The 26,876-nt window shown below is 37.5% G+C and overlaps 1 protein-coding gene across 1 annotated transcript; it reads right to left on the bottom strand.

Moving 5' to 3' along the window:
- Positions 1-1,007: 1,007 nt before the first annotated feature.
- Positions 1,008-21,870, bottom strand: LOC150096436 (popeye domain-containing protein 1-like). The gene is made up of 3 exons (XM_090409065.1): positions 21,260-21,870; positions 11,392-11,500; positions 1,008-1,412 (listed from the first exon to the last, which is right to left on the bottom strand). Exons 1-3 carry the CDS (start codon positions 21,868-21,870, stop codon positions 1,008-1,010), a joined length of 1,125 nt encoding a protein of 374 aa, XP_090265191.1.
- Between the last annotated feature and the right edge of the window lie 5,006 nt (positions 21,871-26,876).

The raw sequence follows: 26,876 nt of genomic DNA, 5'->3' as shown, positions 1-26,876 counted from the left end.
TAAATAATTTTTCTTTGCTGTTTCTTCTCGCAATTCCAATGCCGATCGAGTTTTCTCATTGCAAGACGATCACAAAGTCCATGCCCAAGGCGGGATTCGAACCCGAGACCTATTAGTTGGACTGGCTCAGTGGCAGTGGAATTTTTCTTTAGCGTTAATGATTGCAAATGACGTATGAGATATGCTGATTAAATATTCCATGTCTATTTGCACTGCTCATTTCTTCAAAGTAGCGAAGGTGTGGACGCCATGCAGTTCGATTCGCAAAAGAGTTCATAAACATTTAAAAGTAAGATGAAATAGAAATGCTGGTATTTTAAATCGTTTTCTAAATCTAGATTAAAACGAGCATTCAGTGTTATTTGAAAAGGGTATTAATTGTTGGTCAGTGTAGTTTTTGTGTCTTCTAAACACACACATTTGTGAATTAATAAAAAATGGAGTTCCGTCAATTATCAGGTAACAAAGAGTGCTATTTATTAATAGTTCTGTTTATTTAGACATTATTATTATTATTATAGATGAGCTGAAATAGGACGGCCAGAGGTGAATGACTTGTACTCTATACAAGGCTGCTAGTCAAAGTCGTGTAAAACAAAAGACATATCACAGGTGGGGAAAAATCTAACATTGTATCAAAAAAGGAAATCGTTGTAAGTTTTGTTAGCACAGCTGTTTTCGTTTTAACTTGGCTTCCCAGCTTTAAGTTCATTTGGTTTTTTGAAGGCATAGAAAAAAGTAAGGCAACGATTTACTGCGTGATAAAAATTCGGATAAGACGAAACATTCTGCGTTGGTTTGCTAAACGTCGAGTGAATATGTTTTTTTTTTTTTGAACTGTGCTCGTATATTTCTAAAAGGGTGATAAATATTCGCAATAGCAGCATCATGCGTTTTAGAGCTATTCAGTGTTTCAAGAGAAGTTTCTTGTATTTGATCTGTTCGCACTGATTCGAACTCAGTTTCTGTGTACTGAGTGTGCAGTTGGCGAATCGTGTTTATTTCTGTTATTGAAAGTTTTCCGATTTGCACCTTAATGGGACGAGAGGAATTGCAGCATTTAGAGTAGAATTGCTTGAAGTACCTAGACTGTCCGAAGGGGCGCTGCTAGCTCTCCGATCATGCGCTCTCCAGAGCAGTGACCTAACGTGACCTTTAGTGCCCGTGTGCACGGCATCCACGCTGAGACTTCGAGGGATTTGGCTCCTCCACCAGTCTGCAGTATCGGTGACGGGGAACTTGGAGGGGTCGGGCCTGTGAAATTCGTTCAGGGAATACAGCTTGTGGGTGATGTCCTTCCCAATCAGATTGTAGAGGACAACGTCCAGAAAGTGATTGTTCTTCAGAATTTGCTGCAGCACTCTGCGTGACCAGCAGACGTATCGACACTCCTCTGTCGCTGTTAACGTCACCTGGTGGCGATAAAGGAAAACACTCAATTAAAATCGCGTTAGTTTATTTTTCAACGGATTCAGATATGCTTCAATGAATTAATCTAAATAAAGAATATATGAATTAAGACAGTACAACACAAGGGGAAGAAACAAAAAACATCAATGGATTCATCTGAGCTCTCCTAATGTTTTTTGGTTCCAAATGTTACTATCGAAATATTCTGTTGTGAAAATAATTCAGTTAATTATCTGGAATCCTGTTTAGTAGAATTCCCATTTTGCTTGTTTATTTGGTCTACATGCATGCACGCCATGAACAACAACAAGTTTTAGTGTATTTGTGTTGCGGGAATGGGTGTTACGAAACATGCATTTACCCCCATTTTAATTAATTCCTCGGACATGATTGAATTGCGAAACAGATGGGATAGAATAAGTTTTATCTACAACCCTAGTTTATTTCGAAAACTCAGGTCTCTTCCTTCTCCAGAACAATCACACACACACACACACACACACACACACACACACACACACACACACACACACACACACACACACACACACACACTGCAGTCGGCTCATCGAAGGTATAATACATTTAATTCGCTGTTTTTGCTTTGATGTTAACTTGAATCAAAATATCCCTTTAGTACTTTAGAAGCAAGTACGTTTGACGATGTTCTAATTGTGTTGTGAACTATAAAACATCTATTGAAGTGCTTTTCAATTACAAAGTTTTGCTATCGCCTACATATGTTTATAGTAGTGCTAATAGCATAGTAGTACCCGTTTTGTTTTAGAATCGTGTACGAACTATCAAGTTAGAGGAATTAAAGCAATGCCGTCATTGAAAGTACAGTTTATTCACAAAATAAAAAAAATGAAAGTAGTATAGAAAACATTGTCATTCTTTTGTCATCTTTACGCTGTTAGACTTGCCAAAAATATCGCCACAAAATACAAATACAAGATGTAACCGAATGTTACTTCAGCGTGACCTTAAAAAAAGGAGTGAAATTATAAACATTACAATAAGTAAGTATAAACTGTTCTTTATTGTTTCCGTAGTATTTTCGACCACATTTTGCCATTATTACTGGATTGTTCTGTGTGACATGTCAGAAATCACCCTGCATGTCACAGACATGACATTGCATGACATTGCAAACGACAGTCGTGCCGAGTTCACGATACCACACTCGTATAATAATTTCTTACATTTTTTCACTTTTTGGTATGATCTCCTTCTGTATTGCTCTACACATGAGATTGGGTGCGAAACAGCCTTCATTAAATGCTTCAGTGAATTGCTGCACACAGGAAGTTCTGTTTCTCCGTATAAGACTTCACAGACGTTGGCAATATCGTTTCAACCAGACTGCCTTACGACCACAGTTATGTCTCTTAGAAGAAGCAACGAGGGATACTTTTCCAATAATTAAACACCCGGGATACTAATTGTTTGAGAAACCAGTCAGCTCTGCACTTTTCAAAATCCTGACGGGCACCCACAATAAACCCTTTATCGAACTCCGAAAGATTCTTTTTTTTTTCTCTCCCATTGTAAACAACATTATTGACGATTACTGACCAGTATTTTTAAACAGTTGCCTAAAACACGTGGTGACGCACAGGACCAAATATTTTGCAAATACGCTGCGTAAGTGACGTTTCCGTATATCTGCATAAAAGCTTTCTAATTTAGTGGCCGGATGTGCATGCGGGGCCCTTAAAAAATGCTGTTCATTTATGGATGGCAGTAAATTTCTCTTCTTTCCCAGATGTCAATGGCCATCAGATTTGCGTGTTCCTTGAAGAAAAACCAACCAACCTTAAGCTAAACGAAACATCTCAGACTATTTGGGAATAGGAAACTGGACATCATCGTTCCAACAGCGTTGATGAGGAGCCTGAATTAATCAGTTCCCCCTGATATGTGGGATGAACTTCGACTTATCCGGAAAGAGACAATGCGGGTCTTCGTTGTTCTGAATTCCACTTAGCATATTCATCTATCCATTTTGAAAGTGGACAAGACTATTTTTCTCTTCGGAAAATTGGTCAACAGATTCCAAGTTGCTGTCCACTAACGCAGTAAAACTCTCCATCTAGTACAAATATGGACACCGCGGTTGGACTAAAGACTTGTTTTCTATTTTTATTAATTTTCGTTATTTTTTGCATACTATTTACATATTTTTACATAATCCGGAATCCCCGCTCAAGGTACCAAACGTGAAAAGCATTCAAGCCCCTTTTACCTTCCAATAAGCATTGCAGTGGTCTCACACTAAGCAATGAAGACAATTACAAACATCCATGCCTGCTGAGGGATTTAAACGCGGAGACCGCCGGTTAAACAGCGGGGTTGTTAAACACTAGGTTAGTACGAAGCTTGTCTGCGGATTAACCAAGTCAGCGAACTCGCTTTAACTCGTAGTTCTGCTTCTTCTCGGCGATGTCTGCTTTCTACTTTATGGTTCATCATCGCATCGTCAAGAATTTTATTTCTCTTTGGGAAAGAGGTCAAAATCATGCGACAGGTTCCCGAAGAGGGAAGTCCACAATAAGTTCAGCAATTAGAGCCTTTATATTCCTTAATGATGCAATCGAGTATGTTGATGACGCAATTCTTCATGTATTATGTACTCGACTTGTATTTTACAACAGCTACCCTGACTGCAATGAGGACAATGATTTTCTGGGGGGGGGATTTTTTCGTGAATATTTTTTTCCCCATTAAAAACAAAAATTTGGACATTCTTCTAAATATTGCTGTTTTTAACACTGCTGTATGTTTATTAATTTTGATTAAATATAAACTGTTCGCATGAAATACTTTCGTTCATGCGAACGCGCTTCGCCATAGATTTGCTTGTAGTTCCTTTAGAACGAGTGCAACTTCGGAATAATTTAACTGAAACACGAGGTAAAAGGTTTAGTCCTGAAGTTGCACAGCATCTCTTCTGCACAATGCGGCGCATCACCAGCATATGTCTCGTTTTGTGGCCTTGGCAACCGCAGCGTCTCCTTCGTCCACTTGGATTGTAATTAATGGAATATTATCTTCATCGACCATAAAAGTGAATTTAAAGAAATATATGAACAAAATAATATGAATCAAAAACTAGCTCTTTTGACAGTTCTTAGGAAAAACAACCATTCATTGATATACGCAGGGATATCGTCCAAATGAATCTTTTGAGATCCTGCAAGAAAAAAAATATAGAGCTCACTTCATTAAGCTTTGCTTCAAAAACGCAGACAGGCTACAAGACGTGACAAGCGAATAACACGCAACAATCATCAACAACAAGAACATGATAATAAGAGCAAGACCATCATTCACGAGTGCATTGTGCCAGAAGAAAGGAGTAGGAGGACAGAACAAACTTTTTAGTGAGTAGAAACTTTTTACAATTTCATGTACTGCACAAAATTATTTTACCCGAATTACTCTAGAATTTGCATTTAATTAAAATGAACTGCTGAAGGAATAGGTTTTCACTTGAAGATGAGTTAGCCTGTCTTATATGTGACAAGGTTTTCCCCTCCGGCAGTTTGGATTTTACATCAAACAAAACACAGACAACAGTGAGAAGAATTCACGCAGTAATACACCAGCCTCATAGCCTTAGTTGCATCAGCTGTAATTCCATACGAAATAGCTGAAGGAAAATGAATGCATTATTCACTTTGGACTGTTTCAGCAATCTTAGCGAGTTAACAAAATAGTAGAGTTTAGCTCAAAGATTAAGTTAAAACTGTCTTTCCGTCTCCCTGAGAACAATCTACGGTTCACCCTAAAGCACTGTGGATAGCTCGATATAATAAAGGTAACGTGAAATGCTATTTAGCACATTCCTGAATAAAATATCTAATTCTAAAATACTTACTAACGTTTATTCCAATAATAAGTTATGGAAAGATCACGTGGTCGCTTTAGGTATTCGCAGGGCATTTGCTCGTGTCTGGCACGAGTGGCTTCTTACCAAATTTTCATCTTATGGTGTACAGTCCATCCTTTGCAGTTGGATAGCCAATTTCATCTTCGGTTGTTCACCACGTGTGATGGTAGATGGCTACCTCTCGTCAAGTTCCTCTGCTAGTGCTGGAGAACTTCACGCGTCAGTACTTTCGCCCCACTCTTTCTCCTATTTATAAATGACCATGCCCCACTAATATCAAATTCCGTCCATATTTTTGCTAATGAGAGCACTCTCCATTCCTGTTTTGGTCTGGAAAATCCTGTTAGTAGTATTCAAATATTCCAATGTACAAAGACCATTCATAATTAGTGCCTTAAACAGTACTTCGTCAATTTTACGGTTACCAAATGCAATCATGCCTAGCTCCATGCAAAAGAGACCATGCTTCACCCCTTCTCATCACTGATAATGCTACGCTCAGATATCCTTACGAGATTCCATATCAGTTCATGAACTGACTGCATAAGCCCATCACATCCGTAGCCTCTTCTGCCTCTAAAAAGATATTCATGCTTTTTTGCTCAAGACATTATTTGTCTCCTGTAACACAATTCCAAGTACTGTACAAATCCCAAATACGTTAGTGTTCTTACGTTTTTTGGTAATACTCCAAATGCTGCCTAAAATGCTTGATGCTCTCTAGAAGAAGAGAGCTATCTGATTAACTGATGACCCATTTCACATTCCAGCCACATTCTCACAAGGAGGAAATAGTAGTTCCTCCTTGTTCCTCTTCTGCTGGTAGTTTCTTGGGCGTTTTGCCACAGAACACTTACTATCCACTCTGACCAGGAGTAAACAGGTCAACTCCATCCACTTGGATTTAAACACACTGACCTAACTTCTCGTCTTTCTCTTTCATTCCGTCTACCTTTGTGCTTTAGAACAGTCTTAATCACTCAGTTTTTCGTAAATATAACCTACCGTTTATGTTAAAATATACGAAGAAGTTCCTTCTTTCTTCTTGGCTACCTACCGACATATACACATCACTATTGCGCTGTTTGTTTAGGAAGCCCATGTTTTGTGGAAATGATGTAACAAAATTAATTTATCGCTCGTGGCTGTTATCTCATGCTTAACATAGAGACATCCCCTCTTATATTGTCTTATAGTAAGAGAATGCTGTCGAAAACGCATAAACTACAGCTGGCGTAATTCCACCGAGTTTATCGATGGAAGTACGCCAGCTGTAGTATCAAAATATATGATCAAAAACAGACTAAGAAAGCAGTCTTTTTTTGGTGGAAGGAAGGCTGATCTGTTCATGGAAAAACTAGAAGCTGAGATCCTTTCCAGATTAAATCCAAAGCCGTTGGTTTGGTGGAGATATGTAGATGATGTTTTCATAATTTTGAGAGGTACAGAAATAACCTTATTTGAATTTCTTACAAAAATAAATTCCTTCCACCCAAAAATACAGTTCACGTTAGATCTTGAAAAGAATAGCCAATTGCCTTTTCTAGATACACTAATCAAGAAACAAGAGGATGGACAAATACAGCTCACAATCTATCGAAAACCAACACACACTGGACGTTACCTGTTCTTCAAATCGGCTCACCATATTGCACAAAAACTCAGCATAATACATATGCTTAAGAATAGAGCGACAAACATTATCTCATCAAGATCTCCTTGATGAACTCACTCTCATATCTCAGACCCTAGTAAACAACGTTTAACCAAGAAATGTAATCATAAAAATTCTTCATAGAAACCCTCCACAATAGCAACCTTCTGTCACGCAATATACATCGTCCATCGTCATCGCTCAGTGTCAACAAAAATTGCCAAACTCCTTAAGTCTTTCAACGTCAGAGTTGCTTTCAGACCTGTTAAGACAACACTCCATATTTTAAGATCATCAAAGGACATTAATACCTTCTTCAAATACTCCGGTGTATACAACGTTCCATGTTCTTGTGGATTAAATTACATATGCCAAACACCAAGAAGCCTGTAAATTCAAAAAAAGAACATATATGGGACGCGAACAACAACAGAACAGATACTTCAGGATTAGCCCATCACTTCTCGATCTCTATCCCATCGATTGGGATAAAATCTCCATGTCCTATGTAGAAGAGGACTTTCGATGTAGAATCTTCAAAGAAGCTTCCGTTGTACTCCGCTCTGTATAAAATCTAAACAGAAATCAAGGAATGATTTTGAAAGACATCTGGAAAAGCCTAATAAGTTCGCTCAGCTTACCAGAATTTCATTTCGCTAAAAACTATAGAACGCGCTTAATAAACAGTGACTGATACACCACGTTCCATGCTTATGATGTTACGCGTCGTTTTAATTTATTTGAGTGTGTCACTCCATTCTTCTTTTTTACTAGCAAACATTAGTTACATGTACCGTTACATATGTCTTAAAGAAGTCAGACAGAACCGTTGGTGAAACTTGTAGACAATTCTTTTCTACAAGTTTGTCTATATATTTTACAAAAATCTCTGGTCAACTAATAAAGGCAATATAAAGTTCCAGTTAATAGTTTATTATTATTTTTTTTCCTGAAACAATAAATTGTGGAACGCTCCACATATCTTGGATGCCACATGACGCATGACTTGGACCCAAAAAAGAGATAAAAATTAGAATAGCCAGAGACAAGTATTTTAAAAGCCATGTACAAAAGATGGAAGAGCCGAGCTATAAAGATGCAAATTAAACTGCGCATTGTAGAAACCTGTATCTTCAGCAGCATGCTCTATGGATGTGAAGCCTGGGTACTCCTGAGAGAATCTGAAAGGAGGATATTAGCATTTGAGAGGAAGTGCTATAGAAAGATCTTGAGAATAAGCTGGATCCAGAAAGTGAACAATGAGGAAATCTACAGACGAAAAGAAAACCTGATCCAGAAAATAATCAAAACGAAACTGTGTCTCTTTGGCCATATATGTAGAATAAACGATAAGAGGAAAATAAAAATGCTGCTGTTTGGGATGATTGAAGGAATGAACAAAAAAGAAGACCAAACAGAAAATGGAGCGATGACATTGTCAAATGGTGTGGACACTCTATACACAAACTGAGTCATCTTGCACAAAATAGAATGCAATGGAAGAATCATATCAAGATGCATCAGACACATCCGGGAATTGAGCCCATGGTTGTTGATGATGATGATGAAATTGTTTCTGAAGAGAATTCTTTGTTGTTTTATTCATATTTAAAAAAATAAAAAAAGGAAAACTTTTACTCATAAACTTTGAAAAATTGTACGTTTAATAGCCTGCTGCAATTACGTAGCCTAAAGAGGATAAAAATCCTTATGTGGAGCCAAGCAGGCACACTAATGTTTGCTGTAATTCTCGTGCGATGGCTACGATAGTCATCTCTTCTCCAAGGTTCCTTAATTGTCAGGAACAAAGTTTTTTTTTTCGCATTTACTGTACTGTATTTATAACAAGACTGAGTTAGCTTTTGGTCTCAGACGAAAGAGGAAGTATTTTTATCGCGCTTCCCGTGCGCCATTTAAAAATTAATCTAATGTGTAAATAGCAGCGCGTTTGGTACAACTCTCTAGTTATAAGAAAGACTAGTAACCAGAGTATATATAATAATGAATGTCACTGATTGATTTTGTTATGTATGTTTTACTACGTGAAGAGAACTCAGAAAACTAACAGAAATATTAAAATGGAGGATTTTATGAATTCATCCATAATTTATAGTCAAATATAGAAAGAAACTTATAAGTTTCGAAATGAGAAGATATCCTTCGCCATTGGAGTTGTAGTGATATGTACTACTTAGAAGACAAGAACTCTGCCTAGGATCCGTCTGTTTTCGCTTTTTATTAGTTTTTAAAATTAAATTCCATTGGCATGACCGATGAACTGTTGGTTCTCGTCAGAAACCAGACAAAAGAAAGCAAAAGCTCTCTGTTGAATAACTTAGCAATCCTAGGTCAGATAGTTATAATAAGTGAATTGAGTAATATCCGGACTCACGGCCAAATCCGTTCAAGTGCATGCAGCAGCAAATCAACACAATCTCACAGTTCAACGACAACCCCACAGAACGAATTTTTCCTTCTCTTCGTTTATCTCCTCCGCTGCTACATTTTGAACCATATTATGTTCCCAAAGAAATACAATCGACAGCTCTTCAAATAAAATGTGAACAAGTTCCTTCTTCCCTATCCATGGTACTAGTATAGTGCAGGTTGACTAACCCCTTGGATGGGTTCCTCATCAATAAGTGAACACTCGGTAGGTGCATAATCAATTCCTGAAACATCCTGGAATGAGATTGCTATTGTACGGTACCGAGAATTTTTGCTCTCTTTCGAAATCTGTATGGTCTCTGATGAGAACCAACAGTTCAGTTGTCAGGCCAGTGAAATTTAATTTTATGCACTAATCAAAAGCGAACAGACAAGCTCCTGGGCAGAGTTCGTGTCTTCTAAGTAGTACATATCAAGGCAAATCCGATGCAGAAGGATATTTTCTTGTAACCTGTGGTAAATTTCGCAACGTTTAAATTTATCTCTACATTTAGCTATAAAGCTATTATATATGGATAGATCCATAATATCCTTCATTTTTATTATCTTATTAATACCAAATCGGAGCCTTTCGACCACTGTTGTTTTTGTCTTATATCGACGCATCTTCTTAGAATTTTCCGTTCCTCTCATTTTGTTAATAGAAAGGTCGCACGACTATGATGTTTGGAAACGTTTAAAGCTTGATTTATGTGATTATTTAAGCGAACAATCTACCCATTTTACTTATATCACGAAACCCGTTCGCTGCAAGTATTGCATTTTCCTTTCTCTATCGTTTTTTTACTGAACGATGTTAATAGCAGTTACAAAAGATGACTGCTGTAAGGCAATCTGTTTTTTGGTTTCAAAGTGTATTTAAAAACAGTTCACATTTTAACTTGCAAATTTTGTCTGGAGATTCGACCACTGGAGATAATTTTTAATAGCGTATATTTGGTTTCGATGTATTGTCTGGAATTTCAGAAATGAACAACAATTTTTGACAAACCACCAGACTCAAAAACTGTTTTTATTAAGAATAAAACTAATCGAATTGAAGACCGAGAAACGTTGCGTAATATTTTAATTAATTCATAGACGTGTTGCAAAATATTATAAAGATGCTGTGTCAGCATGTATTTATATTCAGGAAGAGATTGTGGAAGGGCAAAACGAGTGCTACGTAGAAATTCCAATCAAAAGGAATTTATCAAGAACGCCTTTGATTTACTGTTAAAACATCATGAATATTTGCGAATTTGGAACATGTGTGTGTGTGTTTGCGGGTGTACTAAATTTTGTCCAAATGTATGAAGATATTTACACATGCGGAAATAAACACAGTTGATACACGACGATAGCTGTGGTTTTTCGATCCACGATAATAAAGAAAGAAAAGTGAAAGAGTCAACTGTTCAATTGCGATTGCAATAAATAAAGGATCAGTGAATGTGCGTTATTTAGTCAGGAATGGCACGATATCACCCACTCCTTAGCATAATTAGACAATGAATAATCCCAGAAAAATACCGTCTGTGAACGTGATGATTCTTAATACCAAAGAAAAATTTGCAATGAACGCTACGTGCGAGTGTATTATCACAATGACAATGCACCTGCACATTTCTGCTGCACGTTTTTGTTCCCCCGTGGCTGTTCTGCGATTATGAGACCTTCCGGATTACTCCTCATGGCTTTGTGTGAGTTGCATAATTGAACAAAATATTCTCATTAGTGACAGGAACCAGTGCGTCCATACATAAGAACCTACTTTAAACCCGTTTAAAACATTAAACTCAAAGTTCAATATTTCGTTTGTTTTCACATTCTGATTTTAGTGGAAAGTGTGCATATGAATCTGTAATGAGCACACAATAAAACAGAGGCATTGGTATGAGGAGGATTTAAAACAGATGCATTTAAGAAGCTAACTTAAAACCGAAGTATAACTTGGTAACATTTATGAAATGTTTATTTAAATGAATAAAATGGCCTTTCGTACCTGAAAAAGTTGATCACTGTCGGCTGTACATGACTCCCACTCCGGAGAGTCAATAAATTCGTTGGGGAGGATGTAATGGAGAAGGACGTCTTCGCACGTGGCTCTCATCCTGCAACACAAAAACATTTCAAATTTAATTTCTCAGTCGTGGCTTCGAAAACCTTCATCAGTAGCGAAAAAGTCGACTTCCTCGTAAGGAAATCGACTTTCCTTTCGAAATACGAAGCAGCTCACATTTTGTGATCTAAGCGTTTAATTATTTACTTATAATAATAATAATAATAATAATAATAATAATAATAATAATAATAATAATAATAATAATAATAATAATAATAAAAACAGTTATTTTCTCCATAGTGAAACAGACCTAACTTAAGTGCGCCCTACGCTTCACTGTGATATTTTGCTCATATAAATCCAACATAGTTAAACAGTTCAGGTGAGATGTACAGTACGACCATCGCACAGTACCTCGCTTACAATACGTCGTGCAGTACAAGTTGTACTGTACGAAGTAGTATATGACTTTTTTTCAAATTCCACATTCACTGGAAATGGTTTTTGGTTTAAAGGTATGAGATGGAATCCATAAGGATTTAAAAGGATAATTCACTTAACAGTCAAGGGAAGCGGTTTTTTTTTTTTAAATCTTGAACATATATCTGTCTTATTTCTTTGCTCTCTCGTGCATGCTTTATTTCTTCATTAAATAGTCACAGTCGTACACATACCTGTCACTGAATTAGAAATTTTATTTAATACCTTGTTGGAACTCCTTTAGCGTCACGAACAATCTTCATTAAATGCTTCGATCCATTGTAAGAAGGCTTGCACGCACAAACAGGAAGTCCTGTTTCTCTGTACAAGCCTTCTCAGATTACGGCAATCCCGTTCCTGCCAGACTGTCTTACGACCACATTTATGCCTCTTAGGCAAGAGGGTTATTTTTCTACTGATTAAACACCAAGGATATCACACCTTTTGAAAACCCAGACAGCTCTGCTGTTTTCAGAATCATGGCTACAGCCAGACGAGCACCCAGAAGAAGCTTTTTATCGGACTGCGAAAGATCCTTTGTTTTGTTCCATTGTGATCATCAGCACTAGCGACGATTACTGACCACTGACATTCTTAAACAGTTGCCTAGAACACGTGATCAAATATTTTCCATATACGCTGCATAAGTGACGATTACGTGTATCTGCATAAATGTTTCTAATTCAGTGGCCGATATATGTATTTTACAGCTTATAAACGTTTAGAAAGTGGGCATTATTTTGAGCAATAAGTCCCGACAGTGTGTTTCGTGCATGAAGAAAGGAAGGAATTCCTAGTTTATCGTTATTCCTATTTTTTGCTTGTTTGATATAAAAGCTCCGAGTTCGAATCTGGCATAACGTTTTGATGACTGTTTGGATACAACTTACCAAAGAGAAGAGTGTACACTTTTCTTTAGATATCCTGTTGTTTGCTTTTATGTTTCTATTTTTTATATGCAAGACACAATGAAACTTACGATGCGAAGGAATGAATGAAAGAAAGAAAGAAGTAACGTGTTTATTTTTGAAAATACGGGAAATTTTGCTTTTTCTTTCGACAGGTTAAATGCATCGGATGCGAAACATGATTGCTTGAAATGAAAGGACTGGCAAATTCGTCTGAAAGTACTTTCGTCGCCAATAAGCAGTCTCGACGAATTTCACACCTCAAATTATGTTTCATCCAAGTGCGCATTTAAAGTGAAAATATTTAAAAGCGGTTTTTCATTTGAACTAATACAACAAAAGCGTTGCAAAGTATTGTGCATTAGCGATAATGCCATGTGAACAAGAGCTTTCAGGTCATTTGGAAACCCTGTCTGGAAGTGCAACTTTTTCAAGGCATTTGGGTCTTCTATAAGCAAGGTGGTCATGATGATCTCGCACTACGATGCTTGATAAGATATATACATTGGCTGTAGTATGAAAATCGCTGACAATTGGTTGCAGAGCTGAAATGCTATTTACTCAACCACTCAGATCGCCAAGTTCAGTCTCACCGATGAGTGTCTCGCTTTCTGCATTTTCCTGCAGTAGTGTGTTTCGATTTTTCGTGAACCCATCACATCTACATAATAATATCTTAGGAATACACCTTTGGTAAAGAGATGAATATGTTAAAAGTGGAAGGAAACGATGTGTAACGTCGGAGAGGATTATACGCCGCAATACATATTTTCACAACATTTTTCATTGGTATTATCCTCCTCTCTTCTTCATCAGCCACTTTCTTTCCACTTCTGACGAACGTCTGCCCAAAAGTGCTCCATTCAATCTTATCTTTAGCTCTTTTGAGCTTTTCAATACCACTGAGTTCCAACTATCTCTTTAATCTCATCCTCACACTGTCTGGTTGGTCTTTCTGTTGCTCTCTTCCCATCTCTGGGATACTATTAAGAAAACAACTTTGTCCAATTTGAGTGTTACGTCCTGCAATAAGACCTGCCCATTGCCATTTGGATCTTTTAATGGCTATTATTATCCTAGTCATAGCTCTCACACAAATTTTGCGCTTTATCTAGAATGGTAATAAGGAATCGTTTCATTTTCCTTCTCAATTTATTGTTCAATTTTGTAGTAAAAGTTCACGTTTCACTTCTATATGTCGTGAACTAATGTATATGACTGTCGAATTTTTTAAGGCAGAGTGTGATGTTTTCTTTGAGTTCGTCACGGTGTTTTCCAAAGGCTATCCAGCCAAGTTCAATTCTACGAATAATTTCTTCCTCTACTGTGATATTTTGTCCTCGGTAAACATAGGAGGTTACTATATCAATTTCTACTATCTTTTTTGGTAATCTGTACTAGCTTTGTTTTGGCAATGCATTTATGATACATTATTTTTGTTTTGGCTTTGTTTGTATTTAATCCTTTCTTTTTACTTTCTGCATTCAATTCATTGATCATTTGTTGAAGTTCCTCTGCAGACTTTCCTAAAAGAAGAATGTCATCAGCAAATCGTACGCGATTTAGTTTTATTTTCCATTTATTATAATTCCTCTGCGTTACCAATATAGATTTTTAAAATTTCCTCTAGGGCCGCTGTAAATAATTTAGGTGAAATGGCATCTTCCTGCCGAACTCCCACTTCCCATCATTATAATTTTTCACATGATAACAAATTTTTCCCGGAAAGATCCGTTCACGTATTGCATAGGGAAAACAAAAATTAATTTTGGTTATGTCTTATGTTAGTTTTCCATCCATCCACTTTTCATCAGTTCAAGACGGGTTGAGTCCCCTTCAAGCCATTTTAATGCAACCTTCTGTCATTGATCTGATGCACTGTCTACAAGAAGGTACTTTTGTCTATAGATATGCATGTTCAAGTGAGCACTGTTTTGAGGGATAAAAAAAAAAACTGTTTCTGGGAGGAAAACCCACGCGATAATTCACCTTCAGTTGAAAAGCTCTGGCGAAGGTTCTTCGTGACCTCGACGGGATTGAAACCCAGATCTTTCCACCCTAAGAATGGCAATGTCTGTACCCACTGAGCTGCGGAGACTGTACTGTTAGTTTTATAATATTTAAATTCAAATTTTAATTGATGACGGAATTCTTTTATTCTTCTAAAACCCTTACTCTGGTTAATATTCATGTTTTACATATGCAACAAAATTTTTTTGTTCTTTAGGAACTGGCTTGAGAATTGACGATCTGAATATTTTAACGTGATTCTTTTTAAATTCCACCGAATTGTTCAACTTCTTTCTATCATTGCCGGTGTAGATATTTGAGTGCAAGCAAGAAAGTATTCTGAGTATTCTATCTGCTTCCGCACCAAAGATCTTTTCAACTGAGCAGAAAATTCTGCTACTTTATTAAACGTTCTTCGAATTCACTTCACAACCTATTAAAATGTTTCGAAAAATTGCGCTTCGCCGTTATTTTCCAGAAGAACCTCAGTCTTCAATCGTAGAAACCATTCATCAATAATTTTCTTTTGTTTCTCACATTTCCCTCTCCATCTTTCTAGAGCTAACTTGAAAATGAGTTTAAGATCCCATTACAAGGAGAACAAGTCGAATTCTCAAAATGTTAATAAAAGTAAATGAACAAATTTAATTATTTTTCTCCTTTAAGACAAGTAGCTTAATTTTTTCACCTCCTTATCACATCAATATACTTCGTCTTCACATAAGTGATGAAAGGAGTTTTTCATTCAGAAAAAGAAATTGTTGAAGACAGTGTTCGAATAGCCGATAATTGCTGGACAGTCTTTTTTTTTTCATGGCGATTCCACACATGAAAGAAAGAAATGAAAAGTCACAGGACTAATAACACTAGTGTCATGTGTGGGTAAGTGATTGAGGAAAAAGATGTAGCGTATTTATATGTTTCTTAAAGAAATGGAGGTTGTACTCGATGTCAAAAAACAATATGACAGTGATTGTTCTAAAGAACAGAGGTGCACAGAATAAAGGGAAGGTAGGGATGGTTATAAGTTTGTTCGGTGTGTTCGGAGTTGGACAATGTATAGGTGTTGGCCAGTGGCTGCTGTGGTTCTTACGCAATTAGAAGAAAGTGGAGGAATGGTTGCAGCCATTCAGAGGAGCAATGCCCATGAAAATACCATAAAAAGGCACAGCACTGAAACACAGTGCATATGATAATGTGAATGAAGGAAGTCTCTGAGGAAGGATGGTCTATTAAGAGATTGTCCTCTTCTGAATATCATCAAGAATTCTTAGGGAGGTCTTGGCTGATCCACTCCTGATCTGGGAACAATACTCCAAGGTTGGTCGTATCTCAGATTTATAAGTGTTAGGAGTTGAGGAGAAGAAGAGAAGTAATGTTTAGAACGAAAAAGAACAAGCTTTTTAGAGGCTGAGGAGGTTACGTAGGGATGTGGTATGTTTGTGCTAGTTACTTAGATAATTTTTAATTTTTATTAATTATCAAGAATATATAAATGTAATTTATAACTTACATATTTATGCAATATATACTTCTTAGTAACGTAATTTATCGGTGTGCAAAATTCTGTGTTACAATCTATCTCTGAAATGTACTTTCAGGCTACTATTCAATACCTTTTAGCATCAATCCAGCACATAGAAGAGGAGGAGCTTGTATAATTAAATCATTAAAATTGCATAAAGGAAAAAAAAGCAAACATTTATTTTCGATCACTTCTAAAACAGTTCGTAACGTAGAATTGCTTCAAAATATGTTGCTTAGAATTTATTTACTGTGTAGGAGATTATAATACTATCTTCTCTACGAATTTTATGATTTAGCACATTCTTGATATAATATTTCACGATTATTTACGCGTCAATTTTCTCCGCTTGATATGCAAGATATTTTATTTCTTATTTTGTTTCTTTCTTCCCCATTACTAATATCGCACTTACTAACTGATTAAAATATGGCGAAATTACAAATCACTAATTCTCTGTTCAGGATAGAGAAAATGTTTCTTTTTTTTCAGATTAGCTCCGCAAAAACAAATAAAATATTGGGAGTGATCATCACAGTTATTATTCATACTCGTTTTCTTCTTCTACGTCGCATACAGTGAACCAGAGAGAGAGAGAGAGAGAGGACAGTTGTAATTGAGATCATCTATGTATAATAGTATTTTATAATTCTTTCTGTCACTTTGTAATGGCCTAATAGTTTCACAGATGTATCGTTAAATATCTCGGCAAGTATTGTGTGGAGTTAATCACCTTAGGGAAATGAATTTCACACGGAAGGAGAGCTACTTTTATCGAATAAAGACATTGTCTGTCTAGATAATAAGTTGCACTCGGTTAAACCCATTGTTTTTTTTCTTTATTTTTTCCACTCGCAGTCTGGCTCTGTCTCAAATACTAAATCAATATTGCTAAACGCAAAGCAAGCCAGGAGGTTCTTTTCCTTGATACGTGAAAAGGACCGTTTACTTCGCGCTCTTCTGCAAATATCCTTTTTTCCCATTTAAAAATTCCAAGATTTTTGGCGCAAGTGGATTTTTACTGCACCACAAACCCACTCACCGTGATGTGGTTGTTTCGTTTTAATAAAGTTGCAATTTCATTGTTTTTTTATCCACTTTAAACGGAAGGGAATCAGACACGCATTACTCTCTTTCCAATTTAATAAATGCAATCCAATACGGACTTCTGTGCGATGCTTTTATTCAAACCAAACTTATCTGAAATGTTTCGAAAAGTTGTGCTCATATCCCATCACTACGTTTTGTGGATGGATTGAAGTAGATTGGAATATTCGAATCGCTCCCTAAGAGTGATCGTATGTAGCGAGGAAGCGCTTTGATTTCCCATTAAAAACTGCGATTCCTCTATTTTGATTACCGTTTCATGTGGAAGTAGTTGGGAAAACCCACTCTCGTTCAGAAACTATGAGCGTTAAATTACCTTCTTGTCATTAACAAAATTACTTTTTATAAGAAGCGAACTTACTTTCCCGTAATTGGCCAAAAGGTCTAATGCGTGAGAGAAACTGCGAGAGAATCATAAAAATGCGAAACTGTTCTCAGATGAGCTAGCAAATGAGGTTGATATTACTGCGCCAAGATGAGTCGTCTAATGCGCGTATATATTTTGGCACTAAACTCTAGTGTTCATCTCTTCATTAAGGAAATGAAGTAAAGCAACGTGTTTGTCTCCGAAAGTTAACCAGTTGGATATTTTCTTAGAGAAACATGAAACATCTCAGGAAGTGTAATAAACTTATTTCAAAGCGTTTTTTTTTTAAAGATTTCAACGAGCTTACGAGATGGCTTGAAGTAAGCTATTCGTACAAAGCACGGTGGGCCTTCGGCGAAGCAAATGCGGTGCACAGTATCTCTTTGCGCAGATCACGAGCTATTTTCATGAATGACAGTGAAAAAAAATATAAAAGTATCAAGTTTAAAAACAACATTGCCAAAAACTTAAAACTTATTAGGGAAGAACAAAGTGCAGAAGGCTTCGCCTTGGGTGTGAACCTTATCCAAAGAAAGGATAATAATGATATTTTATATATTTGGTTTAATCCTTTATCCAAGTGTAAGCAAACAAAGTTTGCGCCTGAAGTATTTTCAGGACTGGGGCAACTCGTGGTAAAGTTGGGATAAGTTCTGATCACTTGCCTTAGTATCTTTATCCTTATTTTAATAATAAGGTGTTGACACGTTTTGGTAACTGGTATTTGGTGATATGACTTCTGCATTAATTCTGCATTAGTGTCACCACCTCTGGGTCTGGCACCCACTGATGAGACTTCAATAAATGTCGAAACCGGTCTGGGTAGTGGCCCTTCCCTTAATGCATAGCATTATACATGTCCGCAAGGAGATGTGCTTGCATTATGGGAGATACTAAGGAAAGTGATCAGAACTTATCCCAACTTTACCACGAATTGCCAAGTTTGCTTACCAAGGATTAAACTAAATATATAATTGGCAGCATAGCCAAGTGAAAAAACTTCCATCAATCATGACCTTTCTTTTATATACCGAGTAATAAGCAATGTTTCTCTTTGAAACTTGAACAGTGAGTCACAGACACTCACAAATATTGGCCTACACGCGTAGGCCAATATTAAACTGGCCCTCAACCAACTAACCTGAGAGTTAGTTGGTTGAGCGTCTGTAGCCCAGTTGGTTTAGACTATCCCTATTGTAGGAAAGACCCGGGTTCGCATCTCGTCTATGACGTGAGGAATATCTATCAATTTTTTTCAATGAAATAGTAAGTTAGCTGGTCTCATACGGAGGTGGAGAGTTTTCTTTCCGGATACGTGGGTTTTTTGCCCCTCAAAACAGGCAAGCCGGATAGAAGAACACATGCAATATAAAGACGTAGTACACTACTGGATAAAGATTCACCACCCTATTTAGTTTCGAAGGTCTGCACGTTAAAATAGTGGATGTGCACGTGAGCGTAATTCATAAATGACTCCGGAAGGCAGCTCTGGAGATTTCAATTCGTTTCTGTGTAGTGTCCAATGATAGAGCTTGTCTGTTCATATGGCACACGTCATATGATGAGTATTTATTATTATTTTTTAAATATTAATACTTTCACAAAACTAAATAAAAACGAATTGCTTTATACATGCACAATTCTGGTTTTATAAATATAATTCAAAAGCAATGGACAACGAAGAAACCGCAGCAACAAGAAGACGATCATTCCTGAATGGATTCATCTACTTACTGCCAACAGATGCTTTTGTAATTAGAGACTCAGATGGTAGCAGTGATTCCTTTAAGATTTATGTATTATTTATTATTTATTTTTATTTGATTTTATCCAAACGAGTTTGACTGCTATGTGTTTTTATGAAGTCAAACCGATTTGACAAAGGATTAGTACAATCCCTAAAAGGTGGCATAGATCGCAATTTCGGGACAATTCTTTAGCGCTTTCGTCGTTTTGTTAATTCTGTTACCGCCTACAGCCGGTGAGAATGTTTTCTGTTAACCAGACTTAGACAACTCGGCATTAAGAATAGAATTGGACGTGATCCTCATGGCAGCAACGATTCAGAGCAGATGTTGGAAGATAAAATTGCGAACACTGACAAGATTTCCTTTCCATCGTCAAGAAAATGATATTTGAAAGGAATGCGAATTAAAAGTGCATGTAAACTAAAAGTCTCATATTTCTGTCCTATCTTGAGATATTTTATTGACGATGCAATTCACAACCACGTGCAAGGAATACTAAACTACGCGTAGATTCGTAGTTAAGTAAACTGTAAAAAGAAAGTAAAAAAAGATAAAAAGTAGGTTAGTAAACTGGAGATGCGTAGGAAACTTCTCATCTCTAGTTTAATCGGGGTTTTTAGGTTTTGGGAACGTTTTGTCACGAACACCTAGACCACGTAGCCCTCTTTCTCTCTCTCTCTCTCTCTGTACATTTCATGAAAGATTTTTATCCTTGCGCATTTTACTACATGTGTCGGATCGGATTGATTGATTCGTGACTTGATATTCATGGAAGACCACATTCACTGCGCAAGTTTTATTCAGAGAATTTCACTGAACTGCACGAAGTTTTTCAGTGCTTGTTATTACAATTACATCCATCCATTTCTTTTCAGTTCAAGACAAATTTAGTCCCTTGATTAGGGATTTTAGGCAACTTAGCGCCTCTAAGGGTAAATTTTGTAAGCTTCCTATAATAGTACAATATGTTGAATAATGATATGTGTAACGTAAGAGCAACAGCTCATCCAGGTTACGATATGCATAAAGTTACAAAAATTTTATAAGAATTTACAAAAATTTACAAAAATAAATAAATATTTAATGTCTGTAGATACGTGTGTCGACGGTGCCCGTTTGCCTGTTTGAGGGATTCAAGTATGTGAAATTCGATTGCCTAATGTCAGTCTTCAGGAGAGCGTAGAATCCAGGCTTATCCCCTTACTTAGGTGAGTTGTGTATTGTCGAAGCTGAGTTCAACACAGTAAGCTACTAACTGAATTTAATGCAGTAACGGTTCAGTGTAAAGCTACTCATAAATTAGAATAAGTTCTTAGGGTATGAGGTCGATTCGTTTGTTTCTCCCATAGAATTTCTCTGAATATAGCTTCAAATTCAAAACATTTCTCAAGTATGGTGTTTTGTACCAATCTCAGTAAAGCGAAAAAATGCCCATTTTAGGGAAAACTTTCAACAAACCTTCAGTATATGCTTATATTCCCACGAGGTGGTTTACATGGAATAAGAAAAGCATTAAAATATGAGCAACATCTCAATCAAATTAGGATGGAATCAGATCAGCACATTTTACGATGAGAACTGAAAATTTTAGTTGAGGCGTTAATAAAGTTTACCTAAGTCGAAAGCATACCTGGAGGCTAAGAGATCGTGGAAGGATACCTACTTGCCACTGAGGAGTATGGACAAACGTTCATCCGCTGCTGCAATTCCTTCCATGGCGTAGTGTTCGTCTGGCTCTAGGCTAAGGATTTCGGCATTCCGAATGAGCTGCTTAAAGTTCTTTTTGTCGACTCGGAGCGGAGTGAAGACTTTGTTGTAGAGCTCTAAAAGCTCTGGATGAATCCTTGGAGGGAGTGTTTTGTAGGCCAGATAGACTGTGTGAGCACAGTTCGTCACTAAGAAGGTTAAGTTCCAGGCGAAAATATCCGGAGCACAGATGTCCATTCCCGCCCACAACGTCACCATGAGAAACCCCATCGTTAGCACACTGCGCATGAGCAGGATACTCAAACGAAATTTGTGTGGCACTAGAAAAGCGGCCGCGTAACACAGGTGCGCACCTTGGAACAGCACGTGCTGAGCGTCTTCCCAGTCGTCGCAGAGGAATTCGGTTTGGTTCCCCGTGCCGTTGACGGCCATCTGTCCTATGGTGATGGTGTAGATCTGAGTGAGGTTCTGAGAGTCCCCACCGGTGGCGTTATCGGCCAACAGGTTTTGCTCCCTCAGCATCTCTGCTGCCCTCTGCAGTGCCATGTGGACTTCGCGGACTACCATCGTAGGTGGCGTACAATGACGGACATCTCACGGAATGGTTCTGCAAAAAGAAAGGCGAGACTATGAGGCTTTCTTAGGAAGCTTATGAACAAAAATAACAAACATTCTACCTAATAAGCAAGTGAATAAAGTAGAGTGTGCTACCTAAATCATTACCAGATGCTACCCAAAAGTTCCGGGAAGAATTTGATAATAAAAATAATGCTTACAGTAACTCCTAATTTCCAATTTTCCTTCGAAGTAATCCTGTAAAATTCGATGCAGCGTGAATTTTTTTCATTTTTTATTGTATCGCCTTTTACAGGGGTCACCTCACAAATTCAAAAGGTAAATTTTATTTGTTATTGTAAATAGAATACAAAAGGCCTATGTACAAAGCCCAAAGGGAATTAGCTTGCTCGCTTGCATAAACAAAGAATGTCAAAGTGGTAAAGTCAAGGGCAAACGTTTGCCATCGGAAGGTTATTTGATGTTAGTGCTCTGATTAAAGTGTAAGAGAGCCCTTTTGTTTACAAGTTCAGTCTTACACGATCTTCAAGATCAGTAGAGAAAGGGTCGGCAAGATTCAAACATAATTCCGCAGTCCGGTAGAACGGATCATAGATGTACGAGAGAGGAGGTCGGCGGAAATGTTAGATCAAAAGAGTCACGAGAAAATATTTGGGCCTTCCAATCCTTAACCCAAGGTTCCAGAAATAAGGCATGGATCTTCAACCATAGGGGATCGACATTTTTGGCTAGAACATAAGGAAGTCCGAAGGAGGAAAATGAGGAAAAGGAGGTCGATCTGCCGCAACGTCCAAGATTAACAATGACGGTCATCAGAAGCGATTAGTCACGGAAAAACCAAGCCAAGCCAGACCAGATGCCTTGTCACGTAGACGAATCTTATATATATATATATATATATATATATATATATATATATATATATGTCTGAGAGTAATTTGATGCCAATTTATGGTTGGAATATTTATGTATGTAGAGCAGAGCATAGCAAATTGTGCTCTTCCTTACAATTAAGGATACGTTAATCGTTAATTGTAAGGAAATCTAAGGTATTATGATGCTTAATTGTAGAATTGCTACAGAAATTATGTTTTATAAGAATTAGCTTAATTTAGGAGTCATAAATTTAGTTGCAGTGATTTGTATATGTTCATTGCATATTTGCGGGAATTTGCCATAAGGATTTGTCATACTAAAACTAATAGTTAGAAGATGCGATTTTCCTACTCTGTATGTATTGTATATTCAAACTTAGTGTACAATAAACATGCTTGTTATTTATATCCAAGGAGTGCTACCTGATCTTAATATGCAATGCACTGTTTCCAAAATAAATGCATTCGGTGAGCGGGGAAATAAATGATAGAGGAGAAGGAACGCATAGAAAGCCACGACTGTAATTTAATTAAGATAGGATTGTGTGTTAGATTAGGACCCACTGGAAGTACTACTAATTCTTATACCACACGGAAGCCTAATGGCGCAGTCTGTAAATAAAAATAAATTTCTAGTGCTCTCAGGTATAAGAATATAGAGTCACGGAAGGTAGAGTAAGAGATAGAACCAAGAATAAGAATTAATAATACAGCATAAATAAATAGATAGCCATAGTTTACAGCGGCGCAGAAATAGCAGCAAGAACCCAATATTACAATCCCTTGGCCATGCATACAGCGATTTCGGATATTTTCCCATGATTCCGTGCATCTTTGGAAGTCTTCAAGCGTGGCTGTCGTGAGCACCTCCTGCGATTCTGCCTGGGTCTTCTCAGCTGTGTTAAAACGACGTCCATTCAGTCCGGATATCGTCTTGGAGAATAGGAAACAAGTCGCAGGGGACGAGGTCACGAGAATAGAGGAGATTGTTATTGGCTGTTGTGTTTTTGGAAGAGAGGAATTTGGAAGCGTTGTCATGGTGGAGAAGCCAGTCGTTGTTTTTTCACTTGTCTGGACGTGTGCTCTTCCTTAGCCGTTGACAGTTCGACCCTGGCTGGAGGAATTTCCTGTGGACAATACTTCGATGTCGAAAAAAGATCCATATTGACATCACATGCTGAGAACTTGATGCGATGAATGCGAACTCGGCAGCGATGAATTTGTTGACTTCCGCTGTGACGACTGCTGTTTTTTCTCAGAGTCATAACTGTGGTACAAGATGTAATTGCAGATTTTTTTGCTCCTTAAAATCCGCTAATAAAGTTCGAGAAGAAAATTGCCGAACCACTAAACCACGACGTTACAAAAATGCACGTAACTCAAGAACGTAGCCTCTCAGCTCTCGGCTGTTGACATGCTGATTCATAGAGGGGGACTGCTCATCGCGCGCTATTCAAATTCCTCTAATTCGAGTAGCACCTCGTAATTACTCCAGGTGATCCCAAGTCAATTTGATATGTAAACAGCTCAAAAGACTCGTAAAGGCATTTGGTAGTGCCGCTTGATGATAGAAAATGAGGCACTTGAACATAGACATAAAAAATGTCTATTTGACTTTATATTGAAGATAGATATTTATATTATCGTTAATGTATTCAAAAGCTCGATGCATTACTGATAATGCAAATTGTTTTGTTTTTTACAATCAATTAGTAGGTTAAAACGGAATTTGAGTCTTTAAATGCATTGGACATTCCTAATTCTAGCAAAATGCCCGTATTATGTTTGATTCAAAAAGGCTCCAGTAACTGGGGGGGGGGGGGGACAGATCAAAACAATCTGTTTTTTTTTCCTTTTTTTTTCTTTTCTTTCTTTCTTTTTTTTTTTTTGAAAGAATTATTGTTCATCTTCCAGAAAATTCAGAGTAATTGTAAATGTTTCGTTGAAATTGAAATAAAGAATCGAAACTACGAAAAGTTCCCTTTTCATCAAACGTTAAATAGGGTGGATAAGAACTTATCTTTGCAATCGAGAAGAGCGAGCTAGCCTCGTACGCTAATGAATAATTCTGAAGACTTTCTACGAAGGAATCTGAATAGTGGCTCCACTTATTAGAAGAAAAGCACTGGGAAACGTTTTGAAAAATGGTTGAATGAAAATAGTTTTCTTCCATCCCAAATCCCCAGCGCACTGAATAACTCACGCCTGCTCACTCGTGTAAATCATCAGCGAAGCTAATGGAGGTGCGATCTTAATGCCGGCCAACGATAAATGAAGAGCGGTTCATTTACTGGGAAAATAAAGAAATATGAATCCTTAAGTGAAAATCACAGGGCCCAGGAATCCGCGCCAGTTCCATTTGTCCCGTTCATTTCTCCGTGGGACGTTTCTCACGTCAGTCGTTAGCAAGAAGTCAATTTTGTTCTCAATCAACGAAGATAAAAGATAAAGAAAAAAGATAAATTGAGATAAACAGGATACGAATTAAGTCCGGTGTCAGATAGAATTACGTAGTTTAACTGAAAATAAAAAGAACGGATTCATAATGGATTGGGTGCATGCGAGGTCTGCATAGAAAGTGACACGATTTCAAAGCTGAAATCTTTTTATTGAAGAATGGGCAACGTTCACACCCATCGGGGTCAATATGCTGGAGTTACATATCATATATGAGAACATAACATCCCTTCACATTCAACCATCACAATTACGTGCATGATTCCTATACGACTAAATCATAACTATATTAATTTCCACTCCACCTATTAATTAACGTATCAAGGAGAGGCCCTAAGTGATGTGATGCAGTCTTGCGATGTTCTGTACCTTCGTGGAGTATACTCTTGCTTTTCACCTAATCCTACAGGGAAAAAATATAGCATATAGAAAAGGTCAGGCGATTTCGTCGGATATTTCGATGGCTCTTTACCCTGCAGCGGTCTGGCACTCACTCGCGCATCGTTAAGAGGGCCGACATTTGTTGGACGCCACTCGAATATATTTTAAGAAACTGTATCATACTAGTACAGCTATTGTGCTTTCTAATAGTTAATGGAATTTAATCGCTAGAGGGCAGTATTAGACCTTTTATGAAGTCCATTTTGAGATTATTTCAAGTAGTGTAGCAGAACCTCACCCAAAGTGCTGCGAGATACTTTCCCTGAGCACACTCACAAAGGGAGAGCCGTCAGTGTTTGAAATATTTCTCTTTCGCGAGCTACCTAAATAAATCCATAAAGGATCTCCCTCCCTCTCTCTCTCTCTTGTTTTTCATGCCAGTTTTCCAAGTTAACATATTTTCCTCAGCTATCGACATTGTCACGCACACTCTAACTTACTTACGAAGAGCAAAATTTGACATCGATGGAGTACTTTGCAGTTCCAATTGCTTTCCGAAATAATTCATAGCCAATAGAAGCGCCCATTTTCCATTTGTGAAACGTAAACACTCGCAATATACTTCAATAATGTGCTTCCTGCTCGTTTTTCTAACAAGAAAAATCTTATCTTTTTTCCCCAATACTTTTTGAATCTGCTGAATTATTGAAATTTCTACTTGGTTACTACGGCACTCCCTAAAACCCGCTGCCGAGATAAGTTGCGTCATAGGAGATAGCATAATCTCTTACAAGAAACAGAGATGTAAACACTTAAAACAGACACTCGAAGTTTTCTTCAAAGCTATCTTTCAGCGTCCATACATTGCATGTTTGCACTAGCTGAGTTCACGAGACGTGAGTGGTCGGAAAATATGCGATTCAAAATCTAAACACGAGAGTGCGTGGTTGAGCTGAATAGGACTGTTTGCAGCTAATAAGCACGGGCTGTTACTGTGCGCATGTAATATTTGTTGCCAGGAGACGCGAAAAAGTTAATGTCGCTGTGGCTATTCTGTGACAATTGACGTATAGCGTGATATGTTTCCATAACACGTCGCGCACTTCCAAAGCATAACCCACAGTTGTCAGAGTGTTGATACAGTGCCGCGTTACATTTTTCTCCCCTGCCGTCGGTGAGTTGGAAAGTGAAACATTGACTAATATCCATTACGATCACTTTCTGACTATTTATTTCATGATTCCTCTTTCTTCAGCATTAATAATTTCCCTAAAAGTATGCATT

Source organism: Typopeltis vanoorti, chromosome 19 (assembly GCF_054136105.1).
Source record: "Typopeltis vanoorti isolate ZY-2024b chromosome 19, IOZ_Tvanoo_1.0, whole genome shotgun sequence".
Lineage (NCBI taxonomy): Eukaryota > Metazoa > Arthropoda > Arachnida > Uropygi > Thelyphonidae > Typopeltis > Typopeltis vanoorti.
The sequence above is the reverse complement of the archived record's forward strand: the minus strand, read 5'-3'. Positions and strand labels throughout refer to the sequence as shown.